At 33.0% G+C, this 16000-nt stretch overlaps 2 protein-coding genes across 2 annotated transcripts in view; one reads left to right on the forward strand and one right to left on the reverse strand.

Annotated features, from left to right (window-relative positions):
- Nucleotides 1–473: 473 nt before the first annotated feature.
- LOC147810231 (uncharacterized) lies at nt 474–13440 on the reverse strand. Its single transcript, XM_087160441.1, has 6 exons — nt 13285–13440; nt 12019–12117; nt 4826–4924; nt 1784–1894; nt 1402–1512; nt 474–593 (listed from the first exon to the last, which is right to left on the reverse strand). The coding sequence occupies exons 1-6, from the start codon at nt 13438–13440 to the stop codon at nt 474–476; spliced, it is 696 nt and encodes a 231-aa protein (XP_087016567.1).
- Snx1 (sorting nexin 1) overlaps nt 7159–16000 on the forward strand; it is a 31509-nt gene continuing 22667 nt past the window's right edge. The window contains exon 1 of the mRNA XM_071181931.1: nt 7159–7261. The gene's annotated coding sequence lies outside the window, so the exon portion shown is untranslated. The remainder of the gene's footprint in view (nt 7262–16000) is intronic.

The following is a 16000-nucleotide window of genomic DNA, read 5'->3' on the forward strand; positions in this document are numbered from 1 at the left end:
GACGTGATTCCGATAGGGTTCTCTCTTATTACAGCTCGCATTATTACGTATTCGTACTCTTTCTGACGTATACTCTCGCTTGAACAAGATCTTATTTCTTATTTTCCCGGTGCTGAAAGGGTTAAATGGTAAATGCTGAATTGCGGAAGGAAAAACCTACTTAATTTAATACCTGTTTTCTCGTAAATACACCTTTTTACATCAATGCAATAATGGTGATTATGTATATTAATTTGTACCAGGTGGACAGCTTTTTTGTTTTGGACTTTATCTTAAAAAATAGCCCTCTAGGCCAGTTACGTCCGTATTCACCAACACAGATTACCTCCGGGTAATCTATGAGTAAGAGTAAAATCACGAGTTTAGTGCGAAACGTTATTCTCCAGCCGAAATTTCGCCAAACTCGCAGATTTCATCAACAGTTCTGACTCTCCGGGTAACCCTCCGTTTTTGCCGTGTTATTGGAGGGTAACCTATTGACGAGGAGCTTGTAAACAAAAAAGATGGAGGATTCTATCACTGCGTTTGAGCTTGAAGATCTTGAAACTGTTGAAAGAAGGGAAAGATATGTCCCAACTATCAGAAATAATGACCTAAGAAGAGTTAGATGAAATAGACTTTTTTGAAAGATATCGTTTCTTAAAACCTCTCCACTTAAATTAGCGATACTCACGCTAATTTGTTTATGCACGTGTTTATATTATATACAAAGTCAGATGGTTTTACCTTGCCCAATCAAAGGCCTCGTTATATTTCCTGCAAGAGTTAAACTCGAGTTGTGAAATCCTCTGTTGAAAACGGTTGGAGAATAAAAAGCGAGGGTTAATCCGAGAGTAACTCTGAACCGTGGATATTCCGATCCCCGAGTTACTCTTGAATTTAACTCGGCGTGGTGAATACGGGTGTTAAAAGCGATGTTATACTTTCTTTCAATACTTTTGACCACTCTCTTCCCATTCAATCACACTTCCCCGCATCTCCTTCTCCCTCTTGTTACATGTCACACTATATGACATAAACATATTCTTACTGATCAGAAACAAAGCTATCCCGCAGTGGGCTGATCGTAAAGACACGGTTCCCAGTAGAACTCGGAAGTCAAGCATCACTTGCTGCGGTCAGCGAGCGGATGGGTGGCCACTTTGATGTAGAGACCGAGACTGCGTGGTATCGGTCTTCGTTAAACTATTCCACTGCTTACTTCATTTAGATTGTTTGTAAACATCCAGTTAACATTTTGAAAACCAAAAAAAACACCCGCAAATTAATATTTTTAATTTCCGGTGTTGCGACTGCGTAATAAAAAAAAAAACTCTCAGTTTTTATAGAATAACCATTGCATTTGATTAATGAAATTATTGCATTTATTTAAAAAAAAAAAAAGCTTTTTGACATAAATACCTTTACGTATAAATCTCTATCTTCAAAACTTAATTTCGATAACAACAATCTGATGACGTCGACATCCAGGCGTTCTTGTTTGAAGGCTAAACACAAAACAGTAGCTCCTACCTAGGAAGGAAATAAACCGACTTTAAGTTATTAGATGAAATAATAATGCGTAGACAATTTCCCTATGCTTTTTTTTTCTTTTAATGCATGTATTATTTTAAATATTTTGCTCTGTTGCAGCATTAAGTCAGTAAGCAAAAAATGTTCACAAAGCTTCGATTTGAAAAAAAATTTTTTTTTTAAAATGATGTTTTCGATTTTTGATGTAACTGATTAACATTCGATTATGTACATATTTATTTTGATATTTAATATATATTCATTTTCTTACCGATTCTTGATTTAACAAGTGTTTCGCATTCACATCAGCATATTCCCAAAGGACGCGAAAAATATGATTATCATTCTTCGAAATAGCCACCATCAAAGGATTCATGCCATGCTAAAAATATAAAAAACATGAATGAACCAACTGATATGATTCATTGTGATCAGAAATGAAAACTTGGTAACGAATTCGTGTTTATTCATATTAACAGTTTCTCTCAATAAAATAATAGATCAGGTGAAAGCAAAATGCATATTATCCCATTAGCATTACGGAAAATATGTTTTCTCATGACCATAACATATTGTTTAATGAAATAAACTTATCATAACATTTAAAACGGTTGCTGAAATAAAAAAAAAATAAATTAGATTTTAATCTTTTTTAGATAACCACTTTTCAATGATGTTGGTCCCCCTTTTGCATCGATGACTGCCTGCACACGCCTGGGAAGACTTTCCAACAGTTTTTGATGCAGGTGATCATAATAATTGATTTCCAGACTTCCATAATAGCTGAAGTGAGTGCTTTGCTGTGAGGTTGGTCGATTTGACTGGCTACGTAATCTGCTCTCTAATGCGTCCCAAAGGTATTTTATGGGATTTATATCGGAGCTTTGAGAAGACCAATCCAATTTTCGTCAAACCACATCCATGCAAACCTCGATGTGCGAATGGAGCAGTTATCCTGCTGGAGGAGAAATGGGCCTTTCTTGAAATATTGCCACAGAGTTGAGTGTGCAGCATTGTCTACATACACTATCTAGCCATTAATGACCGGACACTGTGAAATTCGGTGGTGGAGGAATTATGGTGTGGTCCTGTTTCTCATGGTTTGGCCTTGGACCCTCGGTGTTAGTGCGTGGAACCCTGAACGCAGAAGGGTGTAGAGACATCCTGGACAATTCGGCACTTCCCACCCTGTGGCAACAGTTCGGTAAAGGGGCCGTTTGTGTTTCAACACGATAACGCTGCCATTCATAAAGCACATGCCATCATGGACTGGTTTGATGAAATGGGGGTGCAAGAGCTTGACTGGCCATCCCAAAGTCCCGACATCAATCCAATTGAGCATCTCTGGGATGAGTTGGAGCGCTGGTTGAGGGCCAGACCACAACGCCCCAAAACCACCACTCAACTCTTCGCCATGTTACAGGAGAAATTGCGGGCAATACCTGCCGCCGTGTACCAACACCTAGTGGATAGCCTTCCTAGAAGGGCTAAAGCTGTAATTCGGGCGCGTGGCAGCGCTACGCCCAACTGACTTGATACTAGCACCTCATGTATCCGAAATGAGGGGTGTCCGGTCATTAATGGCCAGATAGTGTACATCTCAGAGTTCATGTTTCCAATCACTGGACCACAAAAAACACCCCCACACCATTATGTGTCCGGATAATTTCGGACAGATAGTGTATAGTATAACCACCTGCACTGGGACATGGGAAGCATTCTTCAAGGGTAGAAGAAATCTTTCAAAATGTTCAGTAGGAATAGGCGAAAGTCCACTCTAGAAGGCCTCGTTAATTCCATGCAATGATTGTGCACCGCAATCATCGAAGCAAAAAGACATACAAAGAATTGATAATCTGCTGTAACTGTTGTTGTTGCTTATCCTCTCCGTTGATCTGAATGAAATCGAAGACCAAAAGAGTAGATGTCTTCCCAGAGAAGACCAAGATAGTCCAGGATATGATCGACGGAAGCCCGGTGTAGATGGCATTTACAGCAAAGGGAGAAGGTTTTTTGTTCCTTCGGAAAATATAGTTCGTTCACCAGGAGTTGAGACTTGGCTCCACCTCCTCGGACGCAGAGTTCATTTCAGCGCGGGGTAGTAAGAGGAAAAACATCTCCGTTGTTGAAATTGAGACAACCCTTAATTTGCGCCAAACACAGAAAGTGAATTCTTTTTCACTTACTTTGCTTTATCATCTGCTAATATACCTTTTGTTACACTAGCTAATTAAATATAGTTTAAATTTAAAAACTGTTGTTCTCCCAGCGAAATGTCTCATAAAGGACAAACTATTCACTCAAAAGAAAGAAATATCATAAAAAATAGTGTAAAATATCATCAAATTTATGAAATATTCATTGTTAAAAAAATACACATAAAGTTTGCGAAATAAATATTTTTGCCAAACGATCGCCAAATAGCAACATTGTTCAGGATTGCTCACAACCTTCTCCCAAAAATAGCGAAATAGTATCGTCGCATACCACGTGATGAAGGCGGAGCCAAGTGCCAACTCCTGGTGAACGAGCTATAGTAAACCTTTTAGATGGCCGGTTAGCTAGGCGGGTGAGGGTGGTGCAGACTCTCCTTTCAAAGGGAAGAGTCAAAGAAACTCCTGGCTTATTTCCCTTGTACCAATGGGGGTTGGGGGGAATTAGCCAGTCCCTGAGAAGCTGGGGTTTCTTCAGGGAGTAAATTTCAAGATAGGTAAGATCAGAAGAGGTAGGGTGCTGTTGGCTGCAACCCTCTTTAGCCAGGCTGTCCGCTAAATCGTTGCCATAGAGACCGACGTGAGAAGGAATCCACTGTAGGTGAATGTTATGTTGAAGGAACAAGAGTTTTTATTTGTTTAGGATGGAAATACTGGTTTTGTCGCCAATTTGGGTCCAGTTGTTCAGATGTTGCAGGGAGCTACGGCTATCAAAGAGTATCCTAAGGTCTTTAAAAGAGAGAACATTTTGCCTAACAAATTCCAGACCCCTGTTGATAGCAAGAAGTATCTGCTGTATCTTCTTACCTTAAGGTGATTAATTTCAATAACAGTTTAGAAAAACAGAATTACCTCAAAACTTTTGGTATAAATTTCTCAAATCAACGTTTGGTGTTCGTTAAATTAAAAATTTTAAAGTCTAATGACAATTGCTCCTCCATGTAGGATGACTAAAGCTACAAATTACTAATTTATATCCTTAAGAAGTTTTGCTTATAGTAAAAGTTACTACAGAAAAACTTATCGTCTTAAAACTTTTATTCCCTACTGTTCTTGTGATCATGGTCCTGAAGGGGTTAAAACGGAAAAATCGCACTTACTTTGTTGGCGAGTTTTATATCAGCGCCATTCTGAAGTAGTTTGCGAACGATTTCTGCATCTCCTCTTTCAACAGCTATCATCAATGGACTGTTGCCATCCTATTAAAAATTAATCAAACTTTTTAAATTAAACTTCAAGCTTTAATTTAACTCCGAGTAATAATAAACCAGTAATTTAGAAATAAAGGATGGGATATTTTGACGTTTTCTATTATTCTTCAAAATCTTATGAACTTCAAAAATTTTCCAGAATAAAGCGAAATACGCAAAAAAAAAAATTTTTTTTAAACTGAACTGTTATGAACATATTTTTCGAATTGAGGTTGCCTCCCCCCCCCCCATATTTTGGCGGTCAAGAATCCAAGTCCGTCAAGAGCAAGGTATGCTTATTCGAGGAAAGTACGATTTTCGCATCTGATTTCTTAACTTAAAATATTATCAACTCAAATTAATTAGCATATTTAAGATTAGGTCCTCGAATCACAAAGAATGCATATTAATACCAGAAAATCACATCATAATAAATTAAAATTTATTAAGATATTCCGTTTTTGTTAATTTCACTCACTGCACTGAGCGCAAAGTAAAAAAAAAGATAGCGTTTTAAATAATTTTTGTTCTAATGATCGGATTTTCACAGAGTTTTCCTCAATCTCAATGCTTCAAAAGGATGACCTAGAGTATGTTGATTAATTCGTGCTAACTATTAATTAATTTACGAGACCTGACACAAAAATATAACTTCCTTAATTAAGCATAACATTTTTTTCCAACGGATTTAGGTTTTTGACAATCGAAATACAAATAGAGTAGGCGAAATCTTGAAAATATGGACCCAGGAAAACTGTCGAAAGTTAGGGCCCTTCACTTTCTGCATTAATTTATTCATATCTCGAGAACTTTTGAAGCTAATCGAAAAGTTTTTGCACACAATTATAAAAATAGTTTATCCAAAGATAATTTCAAACAAAGAATAATTTTTAACACTTATTTAGTATTTTTTTTATCTTTTTAGTTAAAAAGGATCGAAAAAATATTGAATTTTAAGTTAAACGAATTTTTACACAATTTTAAAGAATGTAATATTGAATAATGAAAGCGATGATTTGAACGAAATCGGTCGAATAGTTCTCAAGAAGTAAAAATTTAAAAAATAACGATTTTTTAAAAAAATTAGATAATTCAGAAACTATTCAGTCTGATATTTTGTAATTTAAAAATACATTCTTTAAAATGATGGAAAAATTCGTGTAACTTACTTAAAGTTTTTCAGCTCTAATTAAATAAATAAATATTAAATTAAGAGTAATAAGACATTATCAAGAACTACATTTTACAAGCAATTAACTTTGTATAAATTTAACTCATAATTGAGTAAAAAAAATTCTGGATTCGCTTAATTTTGTCAAACGTGAAATTGACTTTAAATGACCCAAACTTTCAAGACTGTTCTCCTGATTATACTATCAGGACAACTATCCATACTTTCCAATTGCTGTGCATTTGCATGAGTAACAAAATTTAGCCATATTCTTTTAAGTGTTGTTACGTGTTGAATTTATATTTGTTTTTATTATTACGTAAAATTTACAGAACCCTTATCGAAATTTAAATGGAAATTTGCTTTATCAACTCACGTAAAATACATGGAAGCATTTTTAATAAATCTTAATAGTAAATTTATTTCATTAATACTACGTAAAATATACAAAAATATTCTTACCGAAATAAAATGATAAATACATTTTGTTAATATTATATACAATATACGCTTTTGCAAACATTTGACTATTTTTGCTTGCTTTTTAAAAAGTTTAGTTATAAAAAGGGGTTAATTATTTAAGCCTACGAATTGACTTAATGACTACGTATTGACTTAACAGATTTTCTAAAAATTTACGTTTAATTTACGTATCATGCTACATGGGAAATCTTATCATTCTTATTCACCCTATCCTGTGCCGAAAATTCGTCTTTACTAAAAAAACACATGTAGTCATATAATTTGTGTCACATGTAGTTTGAAATATGAGCAACACTTGAACATACAAAAATATATAAATTACGTATTAGTTAAACAATGAGGCCTTTTTTTACGGTTAAATTAGCTCATTTCTTGTTGCGAAAAGCTTTTCTAATTTAATCGTTTGCTTTTCTATCGTAATTCAGCATCAGTGCAAGGTAGTTACGACCTGGAAAAAAAATGAAAGCTGGTGACTAACTTCTTTCAAGGCTACTGAAAAGTTATTTCTTTTGCTTGAAATGTCACAAAATCATTTCCGGTGTGTTGACTGTCACATAGATTTCCATTGATCTCGTGTTATATGCGTCTTTTATTCGATCTTTTAAACGCCAATACTTCTCCTAATGTCGATCTTAACTGTTGTAACGCAACTTTGGAATACCAAATAGTACTAAACCAGGGAAGACAATCCGGTAAAGAAAAAACTTTTTGTGTTTTCCTCTTAAATTTATGAAGTTGTTTTCAAATGTTTATTTTGTTTATAGATTTACATATTTCATTTATATATTTTAATAGAAAAATATTTTTTTACATATTTATATTTTTTTGTACATATATTTTGTTATCTCCCCAAATTCTGCAATAAAATTTTTTTAATTTTTAATGTAGAATTTGGGAAGATTTCCGTATATTGTGATCTGCGGCAGAATAATCGCCAAGTGCAACTTCCGAGCAGCGGCCCGTGGAAAAAAAAAAAAAAAAACACAGAAAGGGACCAACTCGAACAGTACAACTCGTAACCACCAGGCAAACATCTATAGTCACGGTGGCTGATCAAGCTATATGTTATTGAGGTACCTGGGTTCCAGACCCTTAATCCTCTTTCATAATAAATGTAGGTAAACAAGGTACAAAAATAGTTTCGCATGTCAGTGGTGCAAAAATAATTATTTAATGAATTAGTGAATACTTAAAAATTTATGTTGAATAACATAAAAAATAAATTTGGTAAACTGAATTAAGAAGAAAATTAAGTTGCAGGGGCAAGATAAGAAAGTTTAAGGATAGATGAAAATAAACAAAATTAAAATTGAATTATAGATAGAATAAATCTATTCAATTCCTTCTTAAATTTGCAAGTTTATATTTAAGATCTATTTGGCACCTTGGCGATTGCAGTTAGAGCGACAGATCACGATACGGAAATATCCCCCAGAATTTTGTATTTAGATAACGCTAGGGTACAATTTTTTTTTCTTTCTGTTTTCTGCTACATTAGACCTTATAAATAAATCTTAGATATATTCGCATAGCTGATTTCAAATCGGCAGTCGATTTCTCTGTTTTGGTACAGATTTTATGCAATTCAATAATATATTCTTTCGCTTTAATACTTACGTAGTTTATTGGTACTGTACTTACATAATATAATTCATGCATTACAAAAATGATTACACATTCATTAGAATGGATTTATCCAATCAAATAGGTTTCATTCATTAGATTTATTTAATAGAATAGGTTTCATTCATTAGCTTATTCCAATCGAATATGCTTCATATATTAGATTTATTTAACAGAATATATTTCTTTTAAAATTTATAAAGCAATCAATTTTTTCTTCCTTTTTCTTTTTAAAATACAATTTTTCGAAAGTATGATTCTCAAGGGCCCCTTAAGTACTTGGGGCCCCCGGGCAATTCCCGGTTTTGCCCACGCGTAAAGACGGAACTGGGTGCGATATGTTAAGGTAATATGTTTTTTTGCTATTTTCGAAGGAACAGACAAAAGTATATGTTAGCCTCTCCGTTCTTTATAAACATTCAAATAAACTAAACTAAAAGCATAATTTTGAAAAATTAGTTGTAGTTTTCCGAAAAAAAACTAATTTCAGAAAAAACGAGACTACTACTATTCTTATTGTCAAATGTTATTAATGTATAGACTATTTCACAATTGAAAATTCCTTTTATCAAACGTTGATAATGAAAACTTTTGATTTTCCTCTAACACTAAACCGACTGTTATAAAGTTACGTTTCACTTCGATGGGAAATAGGTAACTATTAGGTAACACTGGGAAATTTTTTTCCCCATGTTGCATGAGATTTTTTAACGGATTATAAATATTTTCGTACCGTGATTTCAAATATGATATCGGTTTCCATGCTAAAAACTATGCTAAGAGCTACATAGTTTTATAAATATGCTAAAAGCTACATAGTTTTTATGCAATTCAATATAATCGTAATCAGGATCTTTTATTTTAATTCACTCAAATGAATACCCCACTTCTCTGCTACAGGGGAAGTGGTAGGTAGAAGGTGATAATACATTTCAGTTTATAATGTGATACATTAAAGTCTTTTTTTGTGTTTGTTTTATGAGATATTTTTAAAGTATCATGCAAGGATATATATGTGAATATAAATTAATACGTTTCTTATAAACATTTACAGTGCACCAAAAAAACGGACCACCCGAAATAACTTTTGATATAATGACCGGATCTTCACGTTCTAGGACCCAAACTTAATAGGTCGAAAGGGTAAATTTGAATATGATAATTAATTAGAGCTGATGATATTTTAAGTTGCGAAATTACACACAAAAACGTACTTTCTCTGAATAAACATTTTTAGACGTATTCCAATTTCTAACCCCCCAAGTATAAGGTGTTAAAAAAGTCCCATATTTATAATTTGTTTTCTCAGGAACTATTCGAACGATTTCCCTCAAATTTGGTATTTAGCTATGTAAAATTACAAATATTAAAATGGTGTAAAAAATTATGTACCTCACCATTAAAATTTTTTCGATTATCATTAAATAAAATGATAAAGCACTAAAAATATTTACGAATTTTTTTTTTTGCATGGAATTATCTTTGGATAAACGAATTTTATAATTCTGTTCTGTAAAAATTTTCAATTCGCTTAAAAAGTTCTCGCAAAAAGTAAAAAGTAAAATTAACATTAAGGAGCCTAAACTTTGGATCACTCTCTTGACCAAACTATGGGGATCCTATTTCCCAGATTGCTCCTGCCCCCTAAATTTTGGGAGTCAAAAATACAAATCCGACCAAAAAAAGTATGTTTATTCAGAAAAAAAACATTTTCGTGTTTGATTTCGCAACTAAAAATATCATCTGCACTTATTAATTAGCATATTCGAGGTTACCCCCTCGAACCATTGAGACGAGTCCAAGAAATTGAAGATCCGATCATTCGATCAAAAGTTATTCGGGGTGGTCCGTTTATTTTTTTGCACACTGTACATTCAGACAAAAAATAAACTAAATCAAAAATGCCATTTTCAAAAATATCTAGCTTTCTGAACAAAACTAATTACAGATTTGAAATCACCCGAATGATTTAAATTCAAGTAATGGCATGAAGGATATAAAAAAAAATTTGCTCTTCAGTGTAATTTTAGTAAATGTACAGTGCACAAAAATAAATAAATACGAACCATAAAAACGGACCACCTCGAATAACTTTTGACCTGATAATTGAATCTTCACGTTCTAGGACTCCATCTACTTTCATTACTTTTTCCATATTTCCCCATATCTCGGGAACTTTTTCAGCGAATTGAAAAATTCTTGCAAACAATTATAAAATTCATTTATCCAACGATGACTCAATACAAAAAATAATTTTCAGTGAATATTTAGAGGAAAAGGTGTAAATATGGGCACCCTCTTTTGTTTTTTGGATAAAGTTACTTTCAATTTGAAAATTTCTAGATTTTTATCTTTCATTAACAACTATAACAAGTTTCCTAAATGCTAGAAGGCAAAACAATGATTAACATCAATTATTTAATTTCAAAAACGACGATTTTCAAAAATCTTTTAAAAAAGCACCAGTGAAAATGGGGTGTAAATATGGGCCCTCTTAAAAAAAGCCACCAAAAATTGTTTAAAAACAGGATAAAACAATACAAAATGGTAGAGAATTTATTTATTATAGGAAAAAAAATTATTTACAGAAATCGCAAACATAACTGGCTCTTTCACCCCCGGCACAGTGCCCACGTTTGGCACATAACGCATCTTACCCACACCTCTCCTCGAGTGTCTTCAGAGAACTTTCCATCACAAAAACTGCAAGTTGCATCGCTTGAGTCTGGTTTATCCCCACCGTTGACATTTATTAGATTCGTATCATCATCGCTGTAGATAAGAGGAGGGTCATCGAGTCCCATGATAAATCGTATCGTTGCGTGGGCCGAATTTTCTTTTTTTGAAGGCCTTTCGTCTTCCCACACTGCCCTCTGGCTGGTCTCTTACCCCGGGAAAAATTAAGGACGCCTTCTTGAGTGCACTTGTCAAGCGTCTTGGTCAACTGATCCTTGTATGGTAATCCGGTGAGGAGGCTGGACCTTGCTGCTTTGCGTCCACGAGTAGTGATTATCTTCTTAATGTTGGGAACAGGAGATATGTCGAACGGAGAAGTTGCACTTGAAGTTCCCGGGGAACATTGAGGTATTTCAGCTGCCTTATCAATTGGCATAACTAGAGCCTGATGTGCTAAACTCCACTAAAAAAGTTGGTGTAATTATGGGCACCCTTTAAATGGGGGGCCCATATTTACACCAACCCCACCTAAGAAGGATGGCCACTATCACAAGTAACCTAAAAGCGTGCGTGACTAAAGGTGGGTTTCAAAAAATAGCTTAAGATCTCCGCTTTCCGGATATCATTGTGAAATTATTTTTAACTAAATATAAGTGCAAGAAAAGAAAACGATTTCATATACCTCTCAAAAGTTTGCAGACCAGAATAAACATCAATTTGCACAATAACTCACGCTGCATCCACACTACTTGAAAAAATGGTTTCAACTGCTCTGTACTATCTTATATTAGCAACTGGCGCCATATACAGTCCTTGCCACCAGTCTTCAGTACCTCCCATAGCTACTAGGAAGGGGTGCCCATATTTACACCTGTGCCCATTTTTACACCTTCTCCTCTATTATTTTATTTAGGAATGGTCAAAAAAAAGATTTGAATTGTTAGGTATACAGTTTTTTGCATCATTTTAAGGAAAGTAATTTTATATGGATCGAAAAATGCAAAATTTTTTCATTAGCCATTAGGTCCTAGAATGTGAAAATCCGATCATTAGATCAAAAGTTATTCAAAATTGTCCTTTTTTTGCACATTGTACATTACACTGCATAAAATTATTCTGAATGGTAAAGTATTCGAACAATTAAATGTACCTCAGTTTGCACATTGACGTCATCTCCTCTTTCAAGTAATTCATCGACTACCTTATCGCTTCCCGCATAAACAGCTTTTGATAGTAACGAAGAGCTCTCCTGAAATTTAATAAAAAATACTATTTTTATTCATATAAATACTACTTTTAATTCCTCGCAATTATTTAGAAAGAGATTTGATTCATAAGAAGCTCTTCCATATTAACGTCGAACCATGTCGGCTCAGGGGATAACGCATTATCCGCCAAATGAGGTGACCCAGGTTCGAATGCGAGTGGTGGCTAGTCAATACTAATTCTGCTCCAGACTCGCACCAACCACAGCGCTGACGTAAATTATTATTAGTATTAGACAGATCATTCTGTTCTGATCTGATAACACAGATCCAGTAAAAAAAGAAAGCAACTCTCTTTCATTTACCACATGGGAAGCAGAAAACTATTAATTAGGTGGTCTTCTTCGGTAAATAAGGGAAACTGAAGGAGGACTAGATGGCAAAGAATGATCTTCTCTTGCAACTGGCTTTAATGCAGAAGTAGATGGATCACGAGTTGGAATCTCATTGTCGTCGAGCTAACCGTGAGAGTTCGTGTTTTTTTTCTCCGTTTAACGGAAGTGCGGGCTAGTTCCATTAAAATGTCCTCCACGAAGACTAGATTGTCACGACGCCTCATCCAGGGGGAGTCCTTTGTCTCCTGAGCTAAGTTCAAAATTACGAGGCAACAGGGTTGAATATTGATAGTCGTAATCCCAAAAATGGGGCTATGTATATATATAGCCCCATTTTTGGGCATTATATATATATATATATATATATATATATATATATATATATATATATATATATATATATATATATATATATATATATATATATATATATATATATATATATATATATAAAACGTAAAATTTTCGTATACGTAAAATTTTCTCATCAATCTTACAGTATTGAAAAAAATGCAAATGTGTCCTTGGTTTATTGTTTTAATCTTAACGTATCGAGTAGTTGCGGTGCATCTCATGTGCCGCTCGATTATGGTATTAGAACCTACTGATAATACGTACTAAGACAATAGATATCTATTATTGATATGCGTATTTAATTGGTATGTAATATTGGTACTTTGGTTATTAGGTTTTTACTACCTACCGGAACAGAAAAATTTATACAAATACATATTTCCCCAATTTAAATAATAAAAAGAAAACGTATATGCACTGCCTGAACTGACAATTTAAAAGAATATTTTGTGTTTGACTTACCCATTCTCTTTTCACAGCTTTACCGATTTTTTTCTTTTTGAAGATAAATTCCATTTCTTCTTCGATTAAATTGTCAAGGCTTCTTCGGGATTGTAAAATTTGAGGTGTTTTAGATATTTTTTTCGTTTGATTTCGAATTTCTCTCGTTTTTCCCATTTTTAATTCAAATAAAGGTTTTGTTTTTATTTTGAATTATAAAAGTGTCGCATGTGTTATGAGTTGATCACGTGACAAAAGTGCTATAGTTATTCACGAGGCACTTTTTAAGATTTGTTTTATATCATAATACTTACGGATTATTTTTTTAAATTTCAAAAAATATTATTCGCGATCGCAACGCTCGAGTACGCCGTCTAGCGGGAGCCTGTAAATATCGGACATTAATTTATCACGTTTTCATTTAGTTCCATCAAAGTCATTGACTGAATCAGACGCCATTTTTTAGCAGCAAATAAGAAACAAAATTTCCCTAAGGAAAAGGCCGAAGAACTTGAGAAAAATCTCCAGAATATTAGTAAATCTTTCAGGAACAGAACACGCCAAACATTTGAAGAAAAATTCCTCAATAATTTTTAATTTCTATTATCAACAAACTTGCAACTGATGACTTCCGATTTCGGATACTGTTACAGATGTGTGTATTAAGGTAAAATGCATTTCTTCTGTCTTCAATTCATTACGAATTAAAGTGAAGTCAACATTGCTTTCGTCATTCCAGTGAATAAATATAAATTCAGAACATACAGAATTGTAATAGTTATAGCATATTTTTCTTCGTTATAGAATAGTATATATATCTGTATCCATATAATTCGGAAAACAACAATAAAAAATTATCCAAGTTACTAGAAATAGTGCCATTTGCGCTGATTCTTAATTAATTTAAATCGTTTTCTTGGTAAGTTTTTTTTAATTTTGAAAGAATAAGTTCAACTAGAATTCAGCTATTCTGTTTTTAGCTACATATTCAAATTCATATCAATTATAAAATTTTGCTGTGTAGTATGTTATCTAAAAGTAATGAAGGTGTATGTATCTATTGTACTATGTGTCTATTATTTGAGAATAAAGTTTTCAAACAAGGAACTTATCATTTTGGAATTCTCCGGGAATCACAAATCAGGTAAGTGCAATGATTTTTACAATAAAAAATTTGCTTGTAAAATTTTTTTTTTACATTTGATGATGGTTCTCTACAGAATGGTTTTTTACGTCTGATTAAGAACTATAAGAATAATAAAAAAAGAAACAATATGAAAGTTTTTATTTCAATGTTAAGAATTCTTAAAATCGTTTTTTTTTATCCTAAGAATTCTTTATTTTCCGTTTTTTAGTTTATAATTTTTTGATAAAAATTGTTCTCAAAATACTTTTGAAAAATTAAATGGTATAACATTATGTGTTTATGTATACTTCTTGTATATTCCAATGTTTGAAATAATATGATTCAGAAAAGTATGGAATAAAAATTCGGTACTTACATATTAACGCCACCGCCGCTACAGATTTGGCGGTTTTTAAGTGCCGCCAATCTACACTTAAAATTTTTGCGACAATTCATAAAATAAAACACTTTATTTAAAATCAAAATTGTTAATCGGATTTCAGTGGAAAATGAGCCGATATAGAGTTTAGCATAGATTCAAAACAATCATATCGCCATATGAACTCTGATGAATAAGATTTCAAATGAAATAACATTTCCAAAACGTACGTTTACCAAGATAAAGTTTTATGTTGTGGGAATTGGTACATTTTCGTTTTTTCGGTAAAATATTTCCCTCCTGAAAAAATAAAATTGCATCTTGTTTTGTTTTTGGCAAATCCCAAAGACGAATATTCATAGCACTAAAAATGGCGACAAAAAAGAATTGTTTTTTTTTTTTTTTTTTTTTTTTTGTTTCGTCAGCATTCTTTATTTTACTTTTCTTAGTTTCTAAATAATGATTTTTATTGAAACTTGACATTTTTTGATAAAAATTGTTGTCAAAAAACGTTGTTTACAAAATTAAATTTCATAAAATTATGAGACTTATGTATACTTTTTGTTCATTTTAATTTTTGAACTAATATGATTCTTAAAACTATAGAATGTAAAGTTTAAATGGGCCTTTCATGTTATATCATTAAATTTAGTAATACTATTTCTCGGGCATTAGGTATACATATTTATACTCTTATAAGAATATACATATTTTTTTCTGTTAATGTACAAATATTTTTCCGATGTGTTTTGGATGTTCCTTCTCTAATAAAAAGAGATACCATTTTGTTTTCGGTTGTACAAGAAAGAAGATCAAGCATTTTTCTTTTTTAAATTTAATAAGCCACATTAAAGAAGGAACGTTGCAATGCTACACGCTGCATTAACGACGTCTCCAGAGTAACTGAATGACTGTTCATATAGAAATCGCAGGTATGCGTCTCATACAACAACGCCCCCTATAGTTCGTTGCGATCGCGAATTGAGAGCTCAGCTCTTTCGTCCAAATTTTACCAGATTTCAATAAAATGCTTTATAATCTTATGTTTATTTCATTGGTACCAACAAGTACGGTCGTTGAAGAAGCATTTTTTTTTTTATTGGAAGCAACATTTATGTTTTAACACGTATGTGTCTTAAAAATATTTTTCAACTACCATGACAAAAGATAATAATAGTTTAAGCACACGTATATATATATATACATGTGGCAGTTAGCCTTATAAAAAACAT

This window comes from Parasteatoda tepidariorum, chromosome 4 (assembly GCF_982258835.1).
Source record: "Parasteatoda tepidariorum strain Cologne lab strain chromosome 4, Ptep-v5.0, whole genome shotgun sequence".
Lineage (NCBI taxonomy): Eukaryota > Metazoa > Arthropoda > Arachnida > Araneae > Theridiidae > Parasteatoda > Parasteatoda tepidariorum.